Genomic DNA, 21,403 nt, shown 5'->3' on the forward strand with positions numbered 1-21,403 from the left:
TTTAGCCTGTTAATTAACATGTATATGTCTATGTGTGAGCTACTTGATGTATTCTGTATGAATCAGTGTGCGGGGATGAAGGCAGGGGGGCAAAGCAAAAGGAAGCAAAGAGGGAATGAGGAGGTGGGATTGTGTGTGTGTTATGGGGGGGGTGGTAGTTTACATGAGCAACAGCTGCTGGGATCATTAAGTGCTTTAGCTAGAGCTGGGAATCATGGATCTGGTCCATGCTTACAGACATTAGCTGTGTGCGCGCGCCTGTATATTTCTGAGTGCATGAGTGAGTGTGTTTATACACTTAGAGGGAGATGGTGAAAGAGACTCTATCCCCTCTGTGCAACACGTGTGCAGCTGTACTGACATGCCGCTGTGAGCAGTGATAGAAGACGCTCTTTGTCGCTGTATGTCATGCAGGAGATGCTGCCACAGCTTGGGTGCACCTAAATGAATAGAAGAGTGAGAAAAAACCAGCTCAGGGAACACCTGGGCCCCATGCCTGCAACCCTCTACATTCCCAGTGCTCCCCTGCTCCACTCACCCAGCTGGTTCCCATCTCAGGAGGGGGGGAAAAGGAGGGCAAGATGGAGGAAAAAGTGTGGAGGCGACAGGGGCCATTTGCAAAAACTGAAAGACTGTTCTCTGCCGAAAAAGATTGCAACAATCACAATGAAATCAGAGCTTAAGCGCACGCCACAAACAGCTGGCACTCTGAAAATGCCCCATGGACCAAATGGCTAATTACCACAACACAAACCCATCGTGCAATGTGGGAAATGCGTTTCCGAAACATTCCTCTCTGCTTTGGGAGCACTGCAGCCTCTCTTGCCCCGACCTCCGGGGGTCACGTTCGGTCTCTGAGACCAATATGTCGAACAAGTCAGGAGGGGAGGAGTGGGGTGAGGGAGGAACGTAGAAGTTTGGGGGTTTCTGTGGACCCTGTGAGGGTCAAGACTGGAGGAAACAGAGCGAGAAAAAAGAGGAGGGGAGGTACTTGACATCTGGAAAAAATTTGAGAGTATGCTGTTGCCCTGTTGAAAGAGTGGAGAGACGGGAGGGGGAGATAGACGAATAAGGACGTTAGTGTAAAGGATAGCATGTGTGTGTATGTGTGTATGAGGGCAATGCTTTGATCTACTCAGTCTGATAGAAACTCTGCTTGCACATAATCAGCCTCAATCACATAATGACACTACAGAGAATGTAAGGCCTTAAGATCACTGGGCTGCACAGAAGATAATGCTCATGCTCAGGAACACAAACTCCCTGTGATAGGTTGTGCAGGGCTGCACAAAAAGATGAAAGTGAGCACAAAATTGCACATATGCACATGATCTGTGGATTAGCATCGCTGACTCTAACACAATGCACACAGAGTCACAAACAAGAGAACAGAAATGTGGGTCATTAGGAGAAAAAAGTCGTCAGGCAGTACATAGAGAGCTGAGACATGTGATCTGCAGCTGTCAACTCAGTCCCCACACGTGCAACGTCGCCCTCTGCAGACACACAGCATTATAGCATATGGAGGCAGCAGTATAGTATTATTGTAATAAGCAACTGCTATCATGCTCACAAACATTATACCTGCTAAACGTCAGCATGTTAGCATGCTGACATTAGCATTCAGCACAAAGTACCATTATGCTTAAGTATAGTCTTACAGGCTATGATGGCTGTAGATTTGTTTGATGATCTATAGCTCTCAAAATTATAATAAAAACTGATCAGTCTTAAAGCAACAACTACAGTATGAGCTATTCTGGGGGCCCAATTTAATGAAGGGGCCCCAAATTATGTAGGCTGCTTTTAAGGCCTTTGTTATTTCAGCATATATTGTGCTCACAGGATGAATTTCTTAAAATAAAATTGTTTCATCAGATTTACAAATGCAAATTACAAAACATTAACTAAAACATATATAATTCAGAATGATAGAAAGGAAGGGTGAGGATGGGCCTTTCATAATAACTTTTGGAAACAGCTCCCCCTAGTGGGTCAATCCATCCCAGGATCAGAGTTTAAGTTCAGTTACAGATCAAAGACCAAATTTTGAATTTGCAGCAAGTCGCCTTGTTGTGTGTTGCTTTTGACTTTCTCAAAGTATCATTATTCTTTTTCTAAAATAAGACTTAAGCTGTGCTAGCTATTGGTGGAAAATATTTGAAAGTCAGCCTCAGTGTGTAGTGAGTGTTGTGAGTGGTGTGTTTTTAGTTTTGCTCACTGTATCCATATACGTGTAGACAGGCGTGTTTCAAAAAGAGGATCTTTATTATCAGGTATGCAAGGGTGTGTTCCCTTGTGCATGCAAGGAGGACTCTAATGGTTTGGACAATGAACAGTTCTGTATTATGAAATCAATAACAATCTTCTCTTCCTCGTTGTTCTACTTCCATCATCAGACCATTACACGTCAGCAGTCAACTACCTACATTCCTACAAAGCACTGCCATGAGTTTTCTTGTTCTTGGTTTCTGGACACACCCCAGCTCTGACTCTTCCTTTCCAAAGATTTTTTTCCCCTCCTCATTTTTATGTTTTCCCTTCCGTCTGTTGCCATAGAAATAAGCCCAGACAGGAAGTGACAACCTCATGCCCATGCAAAGGAGGAAATTTGCTTTGTTGGGTAAACATATTCAAGCATGAAGGTGGATTAGAATGCTGCAAGGATAATGGAAGTGAACTGACCCAGCAGGGAAGAATACACAAGGAAAATGACTTTGTCTGAGAAAGACAGACACTGAGTGGAAACACACAAACACATGCTCATGGCTTACCCAGATGCTCATTCCGCCTGGGTGCAATCACACAACTTCTATCACTTACTCATCATTTCAGACAACAGTTAGCACTTGTGGGTAAAGACATCTTTTGCAACCAGGGTTTCTGAGGAGGCACAAAACAATCTGTCATTGGAATTTGCGCCATGTTGTGAAGCAACGTGACCAGACAGATTATTAGGACATACTGTTTTCCCACTGGTTTATACACAACGTGCTCCTAATAACACATCACTGGTAATAACATCAAAATAATAAAATAACTAAATAACAAAAGTGACAATTGTCAAATCATGTGTCTGTAATGAATGCAAGAATAGCGATTAGCAACTAAATATTCCCTGGTTACAGCAACAATAGACCTGCTTTGTCTTTGTCCTTGGTACAGTGGCCCTGAAGTACAAATCACAACAGCAAAAAACAAATAATAAAACAGGAAACAAGAAAACATAATGGTACATTTCATAAACTTCAGTCAAAAAAGGTTTTGTTGTGTTTTCTTATTGGTTGTAGTGTTCTCTCATTTGCCCTTATGTTTTCTCACTTCCTGTTGAGTTCTCTTTTTTGCTGTTGTGCTTTCTTATTTACCAGTGTGTTTTGTAATTTGGTGATGTGTTTTGTGATTTGTTGATGTATTTTGTGATTTCAACCTCCTTACGCTTTGCTCAAAACAGACACAAGCTTTAGGTAATTGTTAAGGGACCCTTTTCACTTGATGATAATAGAATAATAGATAAATACTATGACAAGTGACAATTACGGGGGGGAAATACGTTATTTTGTTGCATCCCTGATTTTCTTAATGTACATTATCTGTAACTTGATCGTTTGAGTTTCTCTGACTTTTGAAGCTATGGGCTATACACATGTGAGTATAAGTAGCACTGTAGTTTACCTCACACAATAATACATGAAAACAATACCTAACTAAATCTGTGTTCACGTCACTTTACGTCACTTTAACAGCTGGAATTTACGACTCACACCTTCCTCTTTTTCCTTCGCATTGTTGCCTACGTCACATTTACGCTCTGTTTAAAACGACTGGGGCCCGAAGAATCCGCCTCTGCTTTTTACCCCGCCTCCTTTGCTAAACCATCGATTGCGATTGGCTGTGACGAGCGCCACTCTCTTCCGCCCACCGAGCCAACCCCTCCCCGTCCACAACGCGTCGCTCGGTCAGTGCAGCGAGGATCCTGAAGTCCGTCAGCCGCCGTGAGTGTCTCCTCCACCGGGGTGAAGATGCTGTAGCCGTCGCCGCGGAACCGTAAGCTTTTATTTTCACTAACACCCGGGACTGGTGGGAGTTTGCACCCCTGTGTGTCTGGCTGTTACCGCCTCACTTCCGGGTGAATTCAGCGGCGGAGTTGACAGCGGCTCCGGGTCGTGTGTGTGTGTGTGACTGCTGAAATGAGACACCGCTCTCGATAGAATAGTTAATGGACTTCCTCCTGACGTGTCCCGCCTCGGTTAATGTGTGTGTGTGTCCGTGCATCGTGTTTATTGTGAGTTTTTTTTTTGTCGAGGCTGTAAAACGAGCACATGTTTTATTGCTGGACATGTTGTTCAAGTTTGAATCAGGGCGGCGGACACCTGTGTTTCTCTCTCCGTGGAGTTTGCCCCCATTAGGAACTGTTTCATTCCTGGTTCCTGTGCTGACAGGGCACAAACTCATTCACCACTTACTCAGTGAGTTCAAATTACACACGGAGATTCAGTTCAGGATGTAATCTTGCTAGTCCGGTTTGATTGAATTCATCCAGAGTTGCTGTCTGTTGAGTGACTTTCAGTAATGGCTGTGTTTTTATTTTATGTAAACACAGATCTGTGTGTCTCCTACAGGATTACATGAACTGAGAAGTACATCTACACAAACAGGCAACTGTTTAGATTTGAGTAGTTTTCTATAAATTTAAATAGAACCAGACCCAATGGATTCTTTTGGACCCGAAATCGATATTTTCGATATCGATATTTTGTCCAAAATAAATAAAAAGGCAATCATTCCTAAGATGTTGTCATGAAACCCTTACGACAATTAAATGTAATTGAGGCTTTTATATTTTAAAGTTTTGCTATAAACCTTATATTATTTTATATATATTTTTATTATTATTATTAGTGATTAGAACACAGAATGACTGAAAGACTCAATTCATCACCCAACCTTAATAATAATGGGTGAACTATTGTATTTGGTTTCACACTGTGTGCTAGATATAGTATATGTCTATAGGTTTATACCTGAGAGGAAATAATGAAGGAATCAATATGGCTTAAACTACAAATCATTTCTCTCTAAAAAGCATAATCCACTGTCAGTGGCACTGTGATTAGTGTATAAAATATCTGACAAAAATAATCTGCAGCTATTTTTAATGCAAAGCAATGATGTGTGTGAGTAAGTTTGTAACAAAAAAAAGATTATCTTTTTCCAGCCTCTCTGATGTGAGTATGTTCCTATTAATATCATTTTAAACAGAATATCTTTGGGGTTTGGTCTGTTAGGTGAAGATGTTACCCTGGGCTCTGGGGATTTGGGAACTTTCTGACATTTCATTGCCCTAATGGTTAATCAACTAGATAATTGATAATTGAAACTAACTGAGGATAAATGGAAGTTTAGTTGCAGAAGTATGCAGAACCGTAACAAGAAGAGTCCGTCCAGCTATCCAGCCGCCCATGTGTTGGTATTCATCTGCTCTGTTGAAGTGACCTTTAACAAGATGTAGAGAAATCAATGCAAGCTCCACGGGTCTGCCCACCGCTTGCACTCTAGTGAGCAAAAGCTAAAGAGGATTTTGTCACAGGCATAAGTTTCAAGTCCTTGGACTGATCACTGTCCAGCCAAAATATTTCTCCCTGCTGCAACATTTCTGAGCATAAACATCCAGCGTGGCCAACGTGACTCAGCGAGTTATCTCTGTGTCACTCTCCCCTTTTACACAACACCCACTTAAAAGCTGGTAAATACAGAGCACTCCTGCCTTGACTAATACTCCAAGTGGCCACTCCGAGAACAGCACGCCTGTTACCTCTTATGGTTTCATAAGGTTATAGGATGCCTTACTTCGAGCCACGCTGGCTTGTCGACACAGAGACTCATGCAAAATCACATTTCTGCTGGTAGCGGCACAGGTTCTATAAATAGTAGAATGTTTATGCCCTCAGATTTTTCATAAAGAACAATCTGAATATATTCTTGCCTTCGTTTTTTTGTATCCATAGCAACCCGTGATTGAGCAGTAACACAATGTGTCCCTTGTCTCAGCAGGAAAGAGACAGAAATACATCTTTTGTAATGCAGCTTTTCAAAAAATGCCTGGGCCAGAAATCTATGGGCATGCTAGTTTTCAAGCCTCTTCTCTTCCAGTTTCTCTTTGAGTGCACTTCAAAGTAACTGACAATTGAATGTCACATTGAGGCAACTTTTTACCTCTTTTATCACTCCCTGATGCCCGCATTAGTTTTACTCTGCCTGCAGATACAGGCACTGTGCAACTTTCAGATGAAAAATGTTGTTTAACAAGCCAGTGCTATTAACAGCTACAGTCTGTCAGAGATGAGATCAGAGGTCAGATAAGCTCCTGCCACCATCCAATCAGAAATCATATGCTGTCACACATCCATCACACTATTTTGTTATAGAATTTGGGTTTGGTTGTATGAAATAACCAGATAATGTTGCCAGATGTGCATCTATTTAATGCAGGCTTTCGGCCTGATAATCAGTGGATCATGCACAGCTTTAACTCCATAAATCTATGAAGAAGCTTTACCGGAAGAGTCTGCTGCTTTATTATATGGAGAGTCACAGATGGGCCATCATCGCTGACCTTTTTGCCATCCCACTCTGCCAGTAATGGAGTAATCAGAACGATGTACAACTATGTGGACATTCAGTTTGACTGCAGTCCTGCGGCTGCAAGGATGTGTTTAGTCAGAAAGCAGATGGACTGGCTGCTAAGTCAATGCATGAGTGTTTGTCATGCCAGGACTGCAAACTCCAGCCCGACAATTTCCCGGCTTCAGCCATGTTGCCTTAAGAGACTGTCGCGGAAATGACAGAGGAGGGTTCCATTCATGTAAGCCATGGGGCTTTCTATAAATATAAACTAAATGTGTTGCCTGTAGTCATCTTCAACTCAAAAAGTAAACTGGATTGTTGTTGAATTTTATTCAATCTTTGAATCTATCTTCTAATTAATACATCTAGAAATCTCTGTATGTGGTTTGCATGTCTCGTTCATCTTCTGGCCTTCACTCTTGTATGGGGTGTGTATTTTTTTAATGGGCTACAGGAAGTGTAGTGTCCAATTTGGTGTGATTTGGACACATGATACATTCAAGGTTAATAAACTCTGAATAAACAGGAGATCAGAGCTCTGTATCGACTGGGACTCATAATATAAATGACATTGTCACTCACAACAACCGTGCGTTCACTACAACGGGCGCATTCCCGATTCTCCAGTTTGGGTTTCTGTATACTGAGTGGAGCCTTACTGGGCTTTGAATAAACAAGTGAACAGCTGTTTGTACAGCAGCACTGCCCCAACTTCAGGGTTCTGTGGACTGAGTCCTGCAGCCAGTTTTTACATGCAGTTCAGAAAGAAAGCTGCAACCAGCATTGCCACAGCCAAATAAACAGTCCATTCAAAACAGGCTGGTTTAGAACAAGCACTTGCTTTTTGATTTAGTCTGTCTAAAAGCTGCAGTCCTGAGAAATTCAGTCTGTATGTCTTTGTTGTTGCAGTGTTTGTTGGAGCAAAGCTTTATTTTGTAAGTTGTTTAAGAGGTGGGCCTTTCCAGAAGGCTTGGTATTTCGGTTGCTATGAATGAGACAAGTGGAAGGAAAACTCCCCTCAGTGTAGTGAAAGAAAAAACGCACTATTAATAATTGACTCTAATTATGCAAGGCCGAAGGCAAAACCCCTGCCACTTCTAGTCTTACAGTGCCGGAGTGTACGATATTACAGTAATCACTCAGTCGAGGTAAGTAGGGCACTCGACAGGATGTTCAGAGACTCTCATCTCCCAGGTTCATCTACAGATTTCACTGCACATCCATGGCAGGACCTATTACACACATTAACACACAGCTTCCACGCGATCTTTTAAGCCAGTGAGACGCACAAAGTAGTGACCCTTGAAACAGAAATGTGTGCATCTGTGCTCAGGTCATGTTTGAGGCTGTGCTCTAAAGAAGTGTGCTATTTCAAAGTTTGATGAACATGTTATGTAAAGCGGTGCATGGTGCTGCTGCCCTTACTCACCACTTATTGTGTGTATAATCATGGGTGTATTCTTGGAAGAATTCAGCCAAGGCTGGAAATGTTCCATTGAGGCCTTGAGCTCTTACAATGTGCTGCATGTCCTGAATGTTTTATGGCTGTATGCCTCTTTTGTAATTTAAAGTCTACATACTCACAGATGTGTTCACACTATGCAGGAGTGATGTTTAATGAATTCCTGAACTCAATTTGTATCTGTAAAGCTTCAGACAGCAAAGCACTGCAGGCATGTCACTGCTTGAACACAACAGCTTGTTGAGACAATTCAATCTCCCCAAGTTTATCAATTGAAACTTTTTCAAGAAAATGTTGTCTGTCCTTTTAGTCTCTTCAGAGCCACAAAGTAAGCAAGTATGTGAAATCATCCAAGTGCTCCTGTCTGCTTTTAGCCGCGTGTTGACGGTAGCTAGCCGTGTGTTATGGTGTGTCTGGGGTATCGAGGCATGGAGCACATTCTTTCCTGTTGATGACTCATGTTTAGGGCTTGGTACTGACTGTAAGCGGAGCCCCTGGGAACTGTAGAACAAACACAAATACACACAAACCTAAACTACCCGACTGTTTGCACATGTACATATCGGCATGCTTAAAAATCAACTGTTTATACACATTTGCATGCATGTGAGCACAGACAAAGACCACAGGCATTCCCTTACAGTGTTTTTCCAACAGACAGGGATGTGCCTGGCTCACATGACCAGTACACGTCCACACAGCCACATTGACTCCAGTCTTAAAGAGTATCAGCATACACAGAAAGTGGCTGTAAAACACATATAGGCGCAACATATCGCATACAGTACAAGTAGGGGAAGGCCATGATGTTACATCACATTATCTCACCTCATAAAACACTACAGCTCTGTGATTATGTAAAGTCATATAACAAAGCTCTTACTAAATATTGGTGAGTTTAGACAGTTTTTATGATCATGCACTCCAGCAGAGGCTGGGATTCACAACATTTATTCAGCACATGAAAGAACTGTATAAAATTTAAATCTCAAATGTTCGAAGAGGAGATGGCTGGGGAGGAATTTGCTGGAAGTGAGCCAGTGGTTGAGGTTAGTTAAAGATCCAGTAGATCATATGCAGATTTGTATGATACTCTGCATGTTCCAGTGTGAATTGTAGCCTGAAACCTGAAATGTATGTGTTCATGATAAAGGCTTATTGGCCTCTCATGTATTTTTATTTAGGATATTTCTGTCCTGCTTCCTTAAAACAAAGCTGCTTTGGACTTTGGGGATTTTATATCCACAGTTAGGCTGTGGAGAGACACAGTGAGTAAGTGATTCCTAGGTTTTTATTTGTCAGTTCCTGTGTGTTGCTTCTGTTCTCTTATTAAAATGTGCTGCTCTGACATCACTTTGTTTTAACCTTTCTCGTCAGTGCTGACTGTTGTGGCGTGGCCTTCAAAGGTCAGAGTGATGCTCCTGGCGGCTTCGCTGTGATCTGCGTTACTGCGGTTTTCACAGAAACACAACAACAGTGGGTACAAGGAGGTGAAGTCGCAAGAAGATGACATCGCCATCGCCCACTCACAGCGACAGCAGCAGCTCCTCCAAACAAGACAGCAACCAGGTGTGATTGTGGTTCTACACGTGTCGATATGTCTGTGTGAATAAAAAGTACGCATTTCAGCATTTGTTTTTCCTCTCACTTCATACTAACCTCAGATTTGCTCATTTGAAATACACTGTACTGCAGTGTCCCTTAGGATATGAAGCAGGTTAGATATAATTGATTTATGTTTGTAATTAAACCACACAAGCAAACCACACCCTTTATAAAGAGCTTCAAGTGAAATAAAACAGTTTTGACAACTGATATTGCAGTTACCACAGTATTGCACCTCAAGGAGACTCACATTCAGGTTCATTTTAATTTGTATTATTACTTGAAAAGGTTTACACGCTCTAAAGTTCAGAAAATACATCACTTTCCTCGTACTGTCCATTGTCGTAGTCCCTGTTTTCAGCCTATATCTGAAACCCTGTCTCTGATAAAGCCCAGTCTGCTCTGATTAGTCAGCTGGTCCACTCTGTTGTGACTGGTCAATCACTTCCAGCGCATGTAGGAAATGTGGGCCCCTGCTCTCGCTGTACCTGGCTTTGTTAGAGGGCATGCCAGACTAGCCGCTGGGAATGCATTATGCAAATGTGTGGCATTGTGACTTCACCATGGTGAGGTGCTATGACGATGGCTGTTTAACTTTGCAGACTTTTTACCTACAAAAAAACCTATAAAACATTAGAAGACAGAACATTTTAAATAAAGCATTGTGACGATGATGACAATATTTTTCCTGATTACACTTTATATGTTGTGTTATAACTTTGTCATTTAGCTGTCTAACCCATGCAGTAATAAATATCCTCGTATGTCTCGCTCCAGGACAGCTGGGAGATTGTGGAGGGGCTCCGAGGGGTTCCTGCCAGCATGCAGGAGCCTGACAGGCAGGAGGGTTTCCTGCTCAAGAGGAGGAAGTGGCCCATGAAGGGATGGCATAAGGTCAGTACCTGACCTGTCCAGTTAAAACTCCAGACAGCAGCAACAGCAGTGAGGCACCACATGTTACATAACACTCACCCTGGTGCCATCTCATAATGAACCCCTCAGCTTTTTAATACAGATACATGTCAGACAATGAGCTGCAGTTTGCTCACATTCTGAGGTTGTTTATATATATTTTTATGTGTGAGCAGACTTTTTTTAATATCCTGCACTGTGATCATCGTGTGTAGTTGTGCTTCTTAACGCCTGGGCCACATGCATGTGCAGCGCCTGTGTGTTGCAGAATGCGTTGCTTTTCATTTAGCCCCACCAGGTTACCACCAGCAGCCACACTGCTTGCATGAGCCAAGCATACTGTTGAGTCCTTGCATGTAGTTGTGTACATAGACTTTTATTCAAGGAAATACAGTAGTCATACCAGAAACCTCCCTTAGCAACTCTGCAGCAAACATGCTCCCTATGTGGACAACAGACCTGTGTGAGACGAAGTGAGGCCCAGGCGTAAGACGAAGCATGTTATTTCCATTAATACTTCTACTTTTTGAGAGAAGTACTGTTCACTAGTTTGATTTTACTTTCTTTCCCTCTGGTATCCAGACTGAACCAACAATGCTTTAACTCCACCCTAAATCTCCAACTAGAGTTCTAACCTGCTTTCTTTTAATACCTCCAAGCTATTTCTGCATTTCCTCCCCTTCACCATTATAATCCTCTTTATTTCCTTCTTTTCATACTTTTATATTTCCTGCTGATTATACTGTAACCCTGACTCATCTTCCTCCCCCTCTTCTCTCTGTGAGTGTGTTCATGCATACATGGCAACTTCTGTCTTGCAACATGACAGATTTACCACATTTATAGACAATATTCTAACCCCAAAGGAGACTTCACGTAATGTCAAAGTATAGTCTTTTCCATTGTAAAACTGAAGTGAGCAAACTGTGCTTGTAAACTCTGGTTATTATATCACTTGCTTCATGGCTGCTGTTTTGAAATTTAAAAGGTAAAGTCAAGGGCATGTTGAGTTATTGGTGCAAAACTGCATAATGTCTGCATACCTTCCTTTTTACTGGGGTCTTATTTTATAACCAAAGAGTGCAATAAATCTATTATTCCAGAAGGGCAACAAATGGACAGCGTATGAATGAATGCAGACTGAGTTTGTTTTCTTCCCACATAGAGATACTTTCTGTTGGAGAAAGGCATCTTGAAGTATGCAAAGCGTGGAACTGATGTAGGTATTGCATCAAGATCATAATGTGTTTGTCGATCTATGATTTTTTTTTTCTCCTTTCTTTAGAATGCAGACTTGTTGATTTCACATTCAGATCTTGTGATTCTTTCACCCAAAACAATGTACTTGCACTCAAACTATTGCTTAAACACAGTGCCTGCGCTCCAGCTTCAGCTCTTTCACGGTAGGAGCGTGTTTGTTTTACTTCTTTGAGATTCCTGTAACCGCCGGTATTGGACAACGAGGGGTGGGACAATTTTTAATTGTCAACACCACACCAGGCATTTTATTGGTCGGTGAATTTTGACAGATTTGTTGCAGAAAAAAACCAAGAGCATTACAAATTCTGAACATGAAATCAATAAGTCCTGTTCTCTTATTGTAAGACCATGCTCTTGAGTAAAGATGGGGGGGGGGGGCATTCTTACACAGAAACATGTTAACAAAGTTGTTTTTGCACAGCTGAAGAAGGGAAAGCTTCATGGCTGCATAGATGTCGGCCTGTCTGTCATGTCAATAAAGAAAAAAGCCATGTGCATTGACCTGGACACAGGGGATAACATCTATCACCTAAAGGTATTGTACTGTATATGAGCCAAGTCTATTTGTCTCAACACCTACACGTTGTCTTCCTTATATTTCCTGTGTCTGCTTCCTACAAACACACTCACTGCACTTTTCTCCAAGTTGCCGCTCCTAATATGACTTTATGGCACCCAGGTGAAGTCTCCGGAGCTGTTCGAGGAGTGGGTGTCAAAACTCCGTTATCACCGTGTGTATCGGCAGAACGAGATTGCCATGTATCCCCATGAGAGGCACCTCTTCCACCCCCACGGCTCATCCTCCCCCTCCCTCAGTGACTCTCTGAGAAAAGTAAGTTGTTGCAGTGCCTTTTTGTAGGAAACACGTTTTTGCTCTCACTCTCAGATTTCATGCACTTGGTATGTGGAGTTGTCATCTATCTCTCTTTTTCTCTCAAACAGAGAGCTACTCTTACCAAGCAGGCGTCAGTGCACCAGGCTAAGGTCAGCTCTTGGCTCCATTCATCAGAGGACATGAAAAAGTGCTGCAAAGGTTGTTTGCTTTTTATTGTTTAGTTTGTTTGTCCTTTTTCTTTCTTGCCTTACTAAAGCCCCTTTTCCACTGGCCGAACCCCCCCCACTAACATCTGGGTTTCACTCCAGGGTCAAAAGACAGTAGACACAGGTCCATCTCTGGTCTGCAGTGACATGATACCTTGGCTCGAGGCTCACTGCCTGCATTCACCCCCAACTTTCATCTGATAATAATTCATTTCTGTCTCAGACTTGGAGGAATGTGAATCGTACCTGCTTGAACTCAACCTGCTGCTTAAGAGCATGGAGGTCATCCACCGCACATACTCAGCTCCAGCCATCAGTGCACTCCAGGTAAACAAAGACACTCACATGAAGTTGACCATGATGTAAAATGTGGACACATTATTTGTCTTTATTAGAGCTGATTACCAATGAAAATGCATTTGCCGTCTTTGTTGGTGTAACAGAACAGTCGAGTAATATGCAAAATATGAATCTTGGAATTAATGTAATATTTTCTGGTGCTCGGGTCAGTTTTGAAACTACATTTTTTTCCTACCCCTAATATGTTTTTGTTATTATCATAGGCATGTACGTATGACATTCCAAAAAAAGAGAAGAGGCCGAGGAGGTGGCGATCCAAAAACAGTGGAAAAGAATCCAAAGCCACACTACAGGTACGTGTCATTTTCATTATTATTACCTCTGCCATGCAGGTTATGTTTTCTCATGTTATTATGTGAAACAACTAAAACACAAAAGAGCTCCCACACACTGTCCAACTTGCAATCAGTCATTTATTATGCAGTGATGTTTCGGTACTTGAACTGATGATGATGATTGCAAGTTGGACAGTGTGCTGGAGCTCTTTTCGCAGTTTTTTATCTACTCGTTCCTCTCCTACGTACTTGTTCCGCCAAACTGAGCTGCGAAGCATCAACAATTTTTGGTTAATTCTGAAACTGTGACAGGACATATTAGAACATGGCTGGCCGCCACAGTGTGGGCAATTACCAGGAAACACTGCTTTGAAATGGCAAGGGCATTAGCCTTGGCAGATGTCTGCACTCTGAGCACCCCTCTATTTGAAATCAACAAGCATTATAGTGTGAGAATGAAAGCAAAACAATGGTTTTTACTTTACCTTTTTTCTGTGTTTGTCCCCCAGGTCCCGAGCTGTATCTCCTCTAATTCCCCTCGTCTTCATGCCTCCAACCCCAACCTGTCCACCACTGACTCAAATACCCAAGAGGCCTGTCCTGAATCTCCAGACTCTCCTACAGATGTGTCCCGTCTTCAGGTGGACTTCTGCAGGCTGGCAAACAACGGTGAGTCCCTGGCTAAGTCATCACAAGATTGCTCAGATTATCTATTTACTTTAGCCATAAAAAAATATGCTGTTTTTTGCTTCTGTATGGTGAGATACACTAGTTTCCATGACGACTCTATACAAGACTCTATAAATCTTTGTTTCTGTCCCTGGCATTTGCTTCACTGCAGTCCACACCACACTGAAATCAGCCTTCAGTTCCTTGGTAGCAGAAAAAGACAGACTGAGGCACACCATGGACATGCAGCCCCCACAGCCAGTGCAGGTCATGGGCTTAAAGACTGCTTATACCTCAGTGAGTGACTCTGTGATTCAGAACTCTCAAATCTGCACAATCACACCACAATCATGTTTTACCACATAATTGGTTTCTCATCATTTAAACAGGAATGTCCAGGCGGCTCCCACTCCTTGGTCCACCAGGCGTCCAATGACAGCAGAGCATCTATCCCTGAGTCGGTATCAGAGTTCTATGACGCTCAGGAGTACCTTCTCTCCTCTTCCTCCTCTGAGAATGAGGTCAGATACTATTTTTTAACTCGTCCTCCTCCGATAGTTCATGTTAAAAGCTAAATGCTGGGATCTTACAATTTACTGAGAAATGTGAGAAATTGGAGGAAAAAATAAATCTCCCAGACAACAAGGTGACACATTTTTGGATACGAAAATATCCTGTTTCTAATTATAACAGAGGGAAGTGGACAACAGCGTCTGCTTACATGTTACAAGCTGTAGATATTCAGAATCTTTTCTTTATAAATACATTTTTTATGAACTGAGGGTTTTTTTCAGCACAGAAATAATCGTCTAATAAAAATGAAGTCTAATCAACAGCTAGTTGTGCAGATAAAGTAATCTGTTTTATTAGTCCTACAACTGGGTCTTAACTTGACTCATACCTGCATCTACAAATGTACAGTAAACCGCTGTTTTTATTTTCTATTGACTGGAGAGTCATTGGTTTATGTTTGATCCTGTGCTTTGGATACTTTCTGACCTTTCACCATTGATTTCCTTTTGTCTCCAGGTGTCCGACGATGACTCGTACATCAGTGATGTCAGTGACAGTGTCTCCATGGATACCTACAGCAATGAGGGAGGCAGTGAGAGACACAACTCTGGTATATAGTACAGTAGCAAGTTGTGTCTGCGTATGTGTGCTTGAGTACAACAGTAAAATACAGGGACCTTATTCTGTCACAGAGGGGCACTTGAGTGTGACTGCAGCTCAGCCTCTGTGTGTCCTATTGTGAGTTTAACACAGGAAATCAATTATGAATATCTGGAATCAGAGAAACTACTCACTTGCTGAGAGAATGTGCTAAACATATCTACTCCCGACTTCCAGACATGTTTACGTGACGAAACATCTGCTGACATGCATCATTAATTCACTGCTGCAGATGTTGTTTCCTCTATATTTTCTCTGCATGAATCTTTACCTCCATGAGGAAACATTCATTGAATTACCATATCACTCAGTAGAGTGCATACCGAGGTTCCCCTATCGCTCCATCCTCATAAGTGTTGGACATCAGAGACTTTACAACATCAAATATTAAAAATACCTTCCTTTTCCTTATCGTCTCATCGCCCCTCCCTCGACATTCCCCTCCTCCAGTCAGCAGTGTGGTGACCCTGACTCGCCGGCGCTCCGCGTTGCCCTGCCCATGTCCCGCCAGCAGCGTGAGCCTGTGGAATATCCTGAGGAACAACATTGGGAAGGACCTGTCCAAGGTGGCCATGCCAGTGCAGCTCAATGAGCCGCTCAACACCCTGCAGAGGCTGTGTGAGGAGCTGGAATACAGCGAGCTGCTGGACACTGCCAACCAGACGCAAGACCCTTACCAACGGATGGTGAGATGAAAAGAAAACACACATGATAAACTGCATGTATAAATCTGCAGAGGGAAGATGGAGCCTCGTATACATGTACAAATTCTACGTAAAAACTTGAGTCCTTTTATACACATGTGATTATGCATCTAATATGCATAAACTATTCTCACATGAGCACTGTCACAAACTCTTATGATACCGCTAAGAAAATTATAAGGTTTGAGCTCGCAGAAAATAAAGATATTTTTTCAGTTCTCTGATGTTCACGTCAGCAAAAGTGAACAGGTAATACAGTGACTGCAGCAAATTATAAATAGGAAATGTGTTCAGTGCTCTTCCTCAAGCAGCTTTTTAAACTCTTATGTTTGTCTTTTTCGTTCTGTTAAAGGCTTCATTAAATCAAACGAAATACAATTTGAGCTTTCACTCATCTTTTTTTGTTTCTATGACTTTTTGGTCAACCCAGGATATTTATAGTTCACAGTCAAAAAGACAAACCCTTTGCTAAACACACAAAAATATCCAATACACAAGTCTCACACATCAGCATACTGTATAAATACTGTACACACTACAGATATGTACTATTACTTATGCTTACTTGTTAACAAACACATTTACACGCTTCCAAATTGGTTTCAGACACTCACCTCTCCTCTCTGATTTTCTATACAGGTGTATGTTGCTACATTTGCAATATCTGCTTATGCATCCAGCTTCCATCGAGCAGGTAGCAAACCCTTTAACCCCGTCCTGGGAGAGACGTACGAGTGTGACAGACCTGATAAGGGCTTCAGGTTTATAGCTGAACAGGTAGAGGTCACAGTTTTCTCACACACACACAACGCACCATTTACTGCCTGGGAATAAGAAGTAACACAAGCTTTCAAGAAAATGTTTTACATTTTGAATTTAATATATTAATAGATTGAGATCAGGCTGATTTTCCTGCTAATTAATTAGCCATTTATATTATTATTAAATAATATAAATGGGGCCAGACAATTTCCGGAGTTTGAAGGTTCCAGATGATGTTAAGGTTAACTGACTCAGACATTTGCACATACACCCCCTCTGGAAAATTTCAGCAAAATGTCTGAAAGCAGCTTTGGTCATTTGCAATTTAATTGTCACACAGTTGTTAGGTTTTCACATGTCCGACCTATCAATGAAGATCTTGTGCACTGTAAGAACAGCGCCCTCTTCCTGTTGTATGCTTTAAAGCAACTGAGAAGGCTTCAAACTAAATCCAATCTAGAAATCCTGCACTGACTTGCCAGTCGTCTCTGCGGTGGTCGTGTTTATTTACATTGATTATACTGATCTCGTAAAATGTGTGTATTAATGGTTTATAGCTCTTTAAAAACGTACACCTTTCCAGGCGTTTGTGTTTCACTGATTGATGAATACAGCTTCATGAGCTACAGTGTGCATTGTTTTGGATGAGGTGCCTTTATCTCATTTTGTATCTCTTCTCTCTATTTCCCAGGTGAGTCATCACCCGCCTGTGTCAGCATGTCACTCTGATTCAAGGAACTTCTCCTTTTGGCAAGGTGAGCATGTCTTGAATTAACATAACATTTTCCCTCTGCTGTGCTCGGATTATATGAAAATTGCTTCAGTGGCGCCACACCTTTGTTTCTGAGTGATTATTATGTGCTGACGTTTATATTTAATGTGAAAACTGGTGTTGTGCAAGATTTCAGGAACCTCATTTAACTTTGTGATCTTGGTGATCTCTTTAATATTCCATTGTGTAATAATTAAATACTTGTTATTTTTATTTTATAACAAAATCGCTGTGCAGATTATATCCATGAGACGCCATTTGTTAAGTCAGACAATGTCTGTTCAGAAACTACTGAGTAACCAATGATTGTCAGAGAAACTGCAGACTGTTGCCTTGTTTGCATTCCTGATTGTGCACATGAATAAAGACGCTGGTTTATAAAAAGACACTGTTGTTTGCTGAAGAGACCAGAAGAAAACCCATTGAAGATCCAAATTAAGATAGTATTGTGATTTCCATTGTCACAAGAGCTCACCTGTTACTTTTTCTTCAATTCTCGTTTAGATGTCCGATGGAAAAATAAATTCTGGGGCAAATCCATGGAAATTGTTCCCATGGGAACCACACATGTCACACTACCTGCGTAAGTCCTTCACTCCTTTACCCAGTGTGTGTGGGTGTGTTTACACGTGCATATGTGTATACACTCGTGTTTTCAACATCAGAGTCCACACCACCATGCACAGTACTAGGAACAGAACATTATTCTTTTTACCGGCTAAGTATAGTTTATGTGTAATTTCTGCAGCTTTGGGGACCACTATGAGTGGAACAAAGTGACGTCTTGCATCCACAACATCCTTAGCGGGCAACGCTGGATCGAACACTACGGAGAGATGGCCATCAAAAATATCAACAGTGACGCTTGCCAGTGTAAAGTCACATTTGTCAAGGTTAGGAAAGACAAATATTTTATATCACGTGTGAATGTCTGTTCTGATTTTTATTCTGTTTGTTGACAAGAAAGAAGTAATGGTGAACATGTCTTCCAATCTGAACTTGGTCCTTCAGTGGACACAAACTGTACCAGCCTGTTCTTTCTTCCTAGTTTGTATGTTTTGATCAGTCACAGTCACATGTGACTCCCAGGTACTTATAATCAGTAGCTGTCTCTGCCTGGTATTAGACACTTGATTTTTAGCATTGTCATTCTATGAGCAGATACTTCAATCTGTTGTGAAAAAAAAAGTGCTGCCCACTCAAACAGACCTTTACACTGTCTTACCAAAAATAGAAAAACATATAAGTTAGAAATAAAAATTACTGCACACCACAACTCTAATCCTCAGTGACACAGACCTAAATCATTCAGCATTTTTTTTACATTGTTGTTTTAAATGCACTTCGTATTTTAAGATTTTTACCTTTTCAGGCAAAATCATGGAGCTCCACAGTGAACGAGATAGAGGCCGTGGTTACCGACTCAAATGGCAAAGTTGTACACTCCCTTTTTGGAAAATGGCACGAGTCTGTGTTTAAAGGAGACCCGCCTTCTGCCACGTGCATCTGGAGAGCAAGTGAGTGATTTTACTCGATAGTAGTTCAGTCGAAAAACATTCTTGACATGACAGCTGCTAATTTGTATATGTGTGTATGTAGACCTCATGCCAGTGGACCAGGAGCAGTACTATGGCTTCACCCAGTTTGCAGTGGAGCTGAATGAGTTGGACTCCACCCTGAGACCTCTGCTGCCCCCTACAGACACACGCCTCAGGCCGGACCAGAGGTTGGCACTGTCTACAATGTTGATCATTACCTCCTGGTGTAACTCCTAACCTGACCGTAACCATGGCAATAGTCATACAAATTAAAATAATAATAAAAAAGATTTCCTGTTTTGCATTTGGCAAATGGTTTCAAAAGATGGCGTGCTCCAAAAAGACCAAATTCTATTGTTATTCATCATCACTCTCTCTGTCTCCTTTGTCCAGGCTGCTGGAGGAGGGGAACCCAGAAGCAGCTGAGGAGCAGAAACAGAGGATAGAGCAGCTTCAGAGAGAGAGGAGGAAAGTGCTGCAGGAGAACAACATGACACACCAGCCCCGCTTTTTCAAGTATGATGCTCTTTTCTTGTTTGTGCATTCTCTCTGCACGAGTCTCTGTGTGCAGTCAGACACAATAATCTCTACAAAGTAATAATGATAATCTTAAAAAAAAGGAAAAAGAATGAATGCATAAATAAGAAGGCAGTCAGTTCCATGCTTCTCACAGGAGATCGTAACCACTCATATCATAAAGAGTGATAAAAAGTGGCACCATTCTCTTTATTCCAAGTCAGTGATCCATCATAACTAATTTTGAAGCCGCTGTTTTATGATAAAACAAAAGTTGCATAGTGTTGCTTTAATATCGACAGTTGTAAACAATTAGTGATTTGTCATCGAAAATGTGTTGATCAGGTTTATTTCTTGTTGTGTCGACAGGAAATCTAAGGACGACTTGTGGGTGAGCAGCAACTCGTACTGGGAGCAACGTAGAGACCCTGGCTTCAGCAAAATTGACTTCCCTGTGTTATGGTGACCTCTGAGTACACAGAAACATCTCCACTACAATAAGTGGAGGGAAGTGTAAAACTGAACTGAGACTGGCCTCCAAGTGTCTGACCTGGTCATCAGGAATCAATCCATGTCATGGCCACCCAAACTAATATGGACTTCCTGCCTCCAGTTTCAGGGCAGAGCAGAGCCTGTAGAACCTCTGTTGTTGTTTCTCCTTCTCCTCTTATTATCATTACTGTAATTTACACAGTGTCTGTGTAGACTAAATATTCATATCATTATCGTCTGTTGCATCTCAGCATTTACCAAAGTGCCTTTTATTGCAGGGCTGCATTCAAATCAGCTGCTTTAGCGGTTATGCAAAAAGATTTTTATTTAGATGATGTCAGTGTACAGTTTGGGGACTTCACTGCAGAGAAAAGAAACATGTTTGCATTTCAGCTTTGAATTCTAATAGAGGGACTTCAGCCTTATTTCAGTGTGCTGCCTTGTAGAAATCAGTCTTGACTGTCAGGACTGTGGGTACAGTTATTTACTGATGTGACAAAAGCAATAATACTTAATGTTAAAAGAGGAAAATAAACTGTACAATGAACAGCCAAGTTATGGTTATGTGATACTTACTTTACTTTTAAAGCTACTTATTCTTCACTTCTTTCTTTTTTTAACTCTATATTTGGTTTTTGTGACAGAATGAGCTTCAGCTTGTTGCTCATTCCTCCCACAGTGTAATAAATATTTTCACCTTAACATAGCACAAACAAAATAGATGGGTTGACACCACACAAGCAGTATGGAGGCATGTTATTTTTTTTTCTGTTGTTTAATTACGTCTGAAGTCTTGGTCACCAGTTACTTCAATTGTATCAGCTGCTACAACAAACAACAAGTGTTTTTCAAACATTCACCCAGCCCTCCACAGTGCTGAGTAGATAATGAGTGAAGTTTTTGGGTGAACTAACCCTTTAATGATAATATGAACGTAATGTTACTCACATGGGGGCTATTCCGCATTAAAAATGTAGATACTTTCAATTTAGACTGACTCACAAAAAACAAAGTACTTCCTCTGTGGTGCAGCTTGCAGCGGGTAATCGTCAGGAGGTGTCGCATGGAACTACACTTTCTGCATCACTGCAGTGAGGTGATTTTGTGTTTAACCTCAGTTTATGTTATAAAAATGGGGTTTTGGCAATATGCATGTTATTAGCCAGCAGTGGTAACCTAGTCAGGTTTAAAGGGCAGATGTGGCGCAGTAGGTAGAACACCATGTCCTCTACCTGCAG

The 21,403-nt window shown here is 41.6% G+C and overlaps 1 protein-coding gene across 1 annotated transcript; it reads left to right on the forward strand.

The window, feature by feature from the left end:
- Positions 1-3,904: 3,904 nt before the first annotated feature.
- LOC109631865 (oxysterol-binding protein-related protein 3-like) lies at positions 3,905-20,719 on the forward strand. The gene is made up of 22 exons (XM_020090894.2): positions 3,905-4,044; positions 9,464-9,655; positions 10,469-10,585; positions 11,769-11,822; positions 12,285-12,398; positions 12,543-12,695; positions 12,806-12,896; positions 13,128-13,231; positions 13,468-13,557; positions 14,049-14,208; positions 14,381-14,505; positions 14,598-14,729; positions 15,238-15,331; positions 15,832-16,067; positions 16,725-16,862; positions 17,539-17,602; positions 18,124-18,202; positions 18,368-18,512; positions 18,992-19,136; positions 19,219-19,345; positions 19,551-19,673; positions 20,043-20,719. The coding sequence occupies exons 2-22, from the start codon at positions 9,593-9,595 to the stop codon at positions 20,137-20,139; spliced, it is 2,451 nt and encodes an 816-aa protein (XP_019946453.2). The 5' UTR covers positions 3,905-4,044; positions 9,464-9,592; the 3' UTR covers positions 20,140-20,719.
- The last annotated feature ends 684 nt before the right edge of the window (positions 20,720-21,403 follow it).

This window comes from Paralichthys olivaceus, chromosome 20, assembly GCF_024713975.1.
Source record: "Paralichthys olivaceus isolate ysfri-2021 chromosome 20, ASM2471397v2, whole genome shotgun sequence".
NCBI lineage: Eukaryota > Metazoa > Chordata > Actinopteri > Pleuronectiformes > Paralichthyidae > Paralichthys > Paralichthys olivaceus.

What these genes read in the sequence shown, in the direction of transcription:
- LOC109631865 (XM_020090894.2), top strand. Translation starts at nt 9,593, where the DNA reads ATGACATCGCCATCGCCCACTCACAGCGACAGCAGCAGCTCCTCCAAA. An exon ending in CCATGAAGGGATGGCATAAG is followed by an intron (nt 10,586 to 11,768) that starts GTCAGTACCTGA and finishes CTTCCCACATAG; the next exon opens with AGATACTTTCTGTTGGAGAA. An exon ending in CTTCCTCCTCTGAGAATGAG is followed by an intron (nt 14,730 to 15,237) that starts GTCAGATACTAT and finishes TTTTGTCTCCAG; the next exon opens with GTGTCCGACGATGACTCGTA.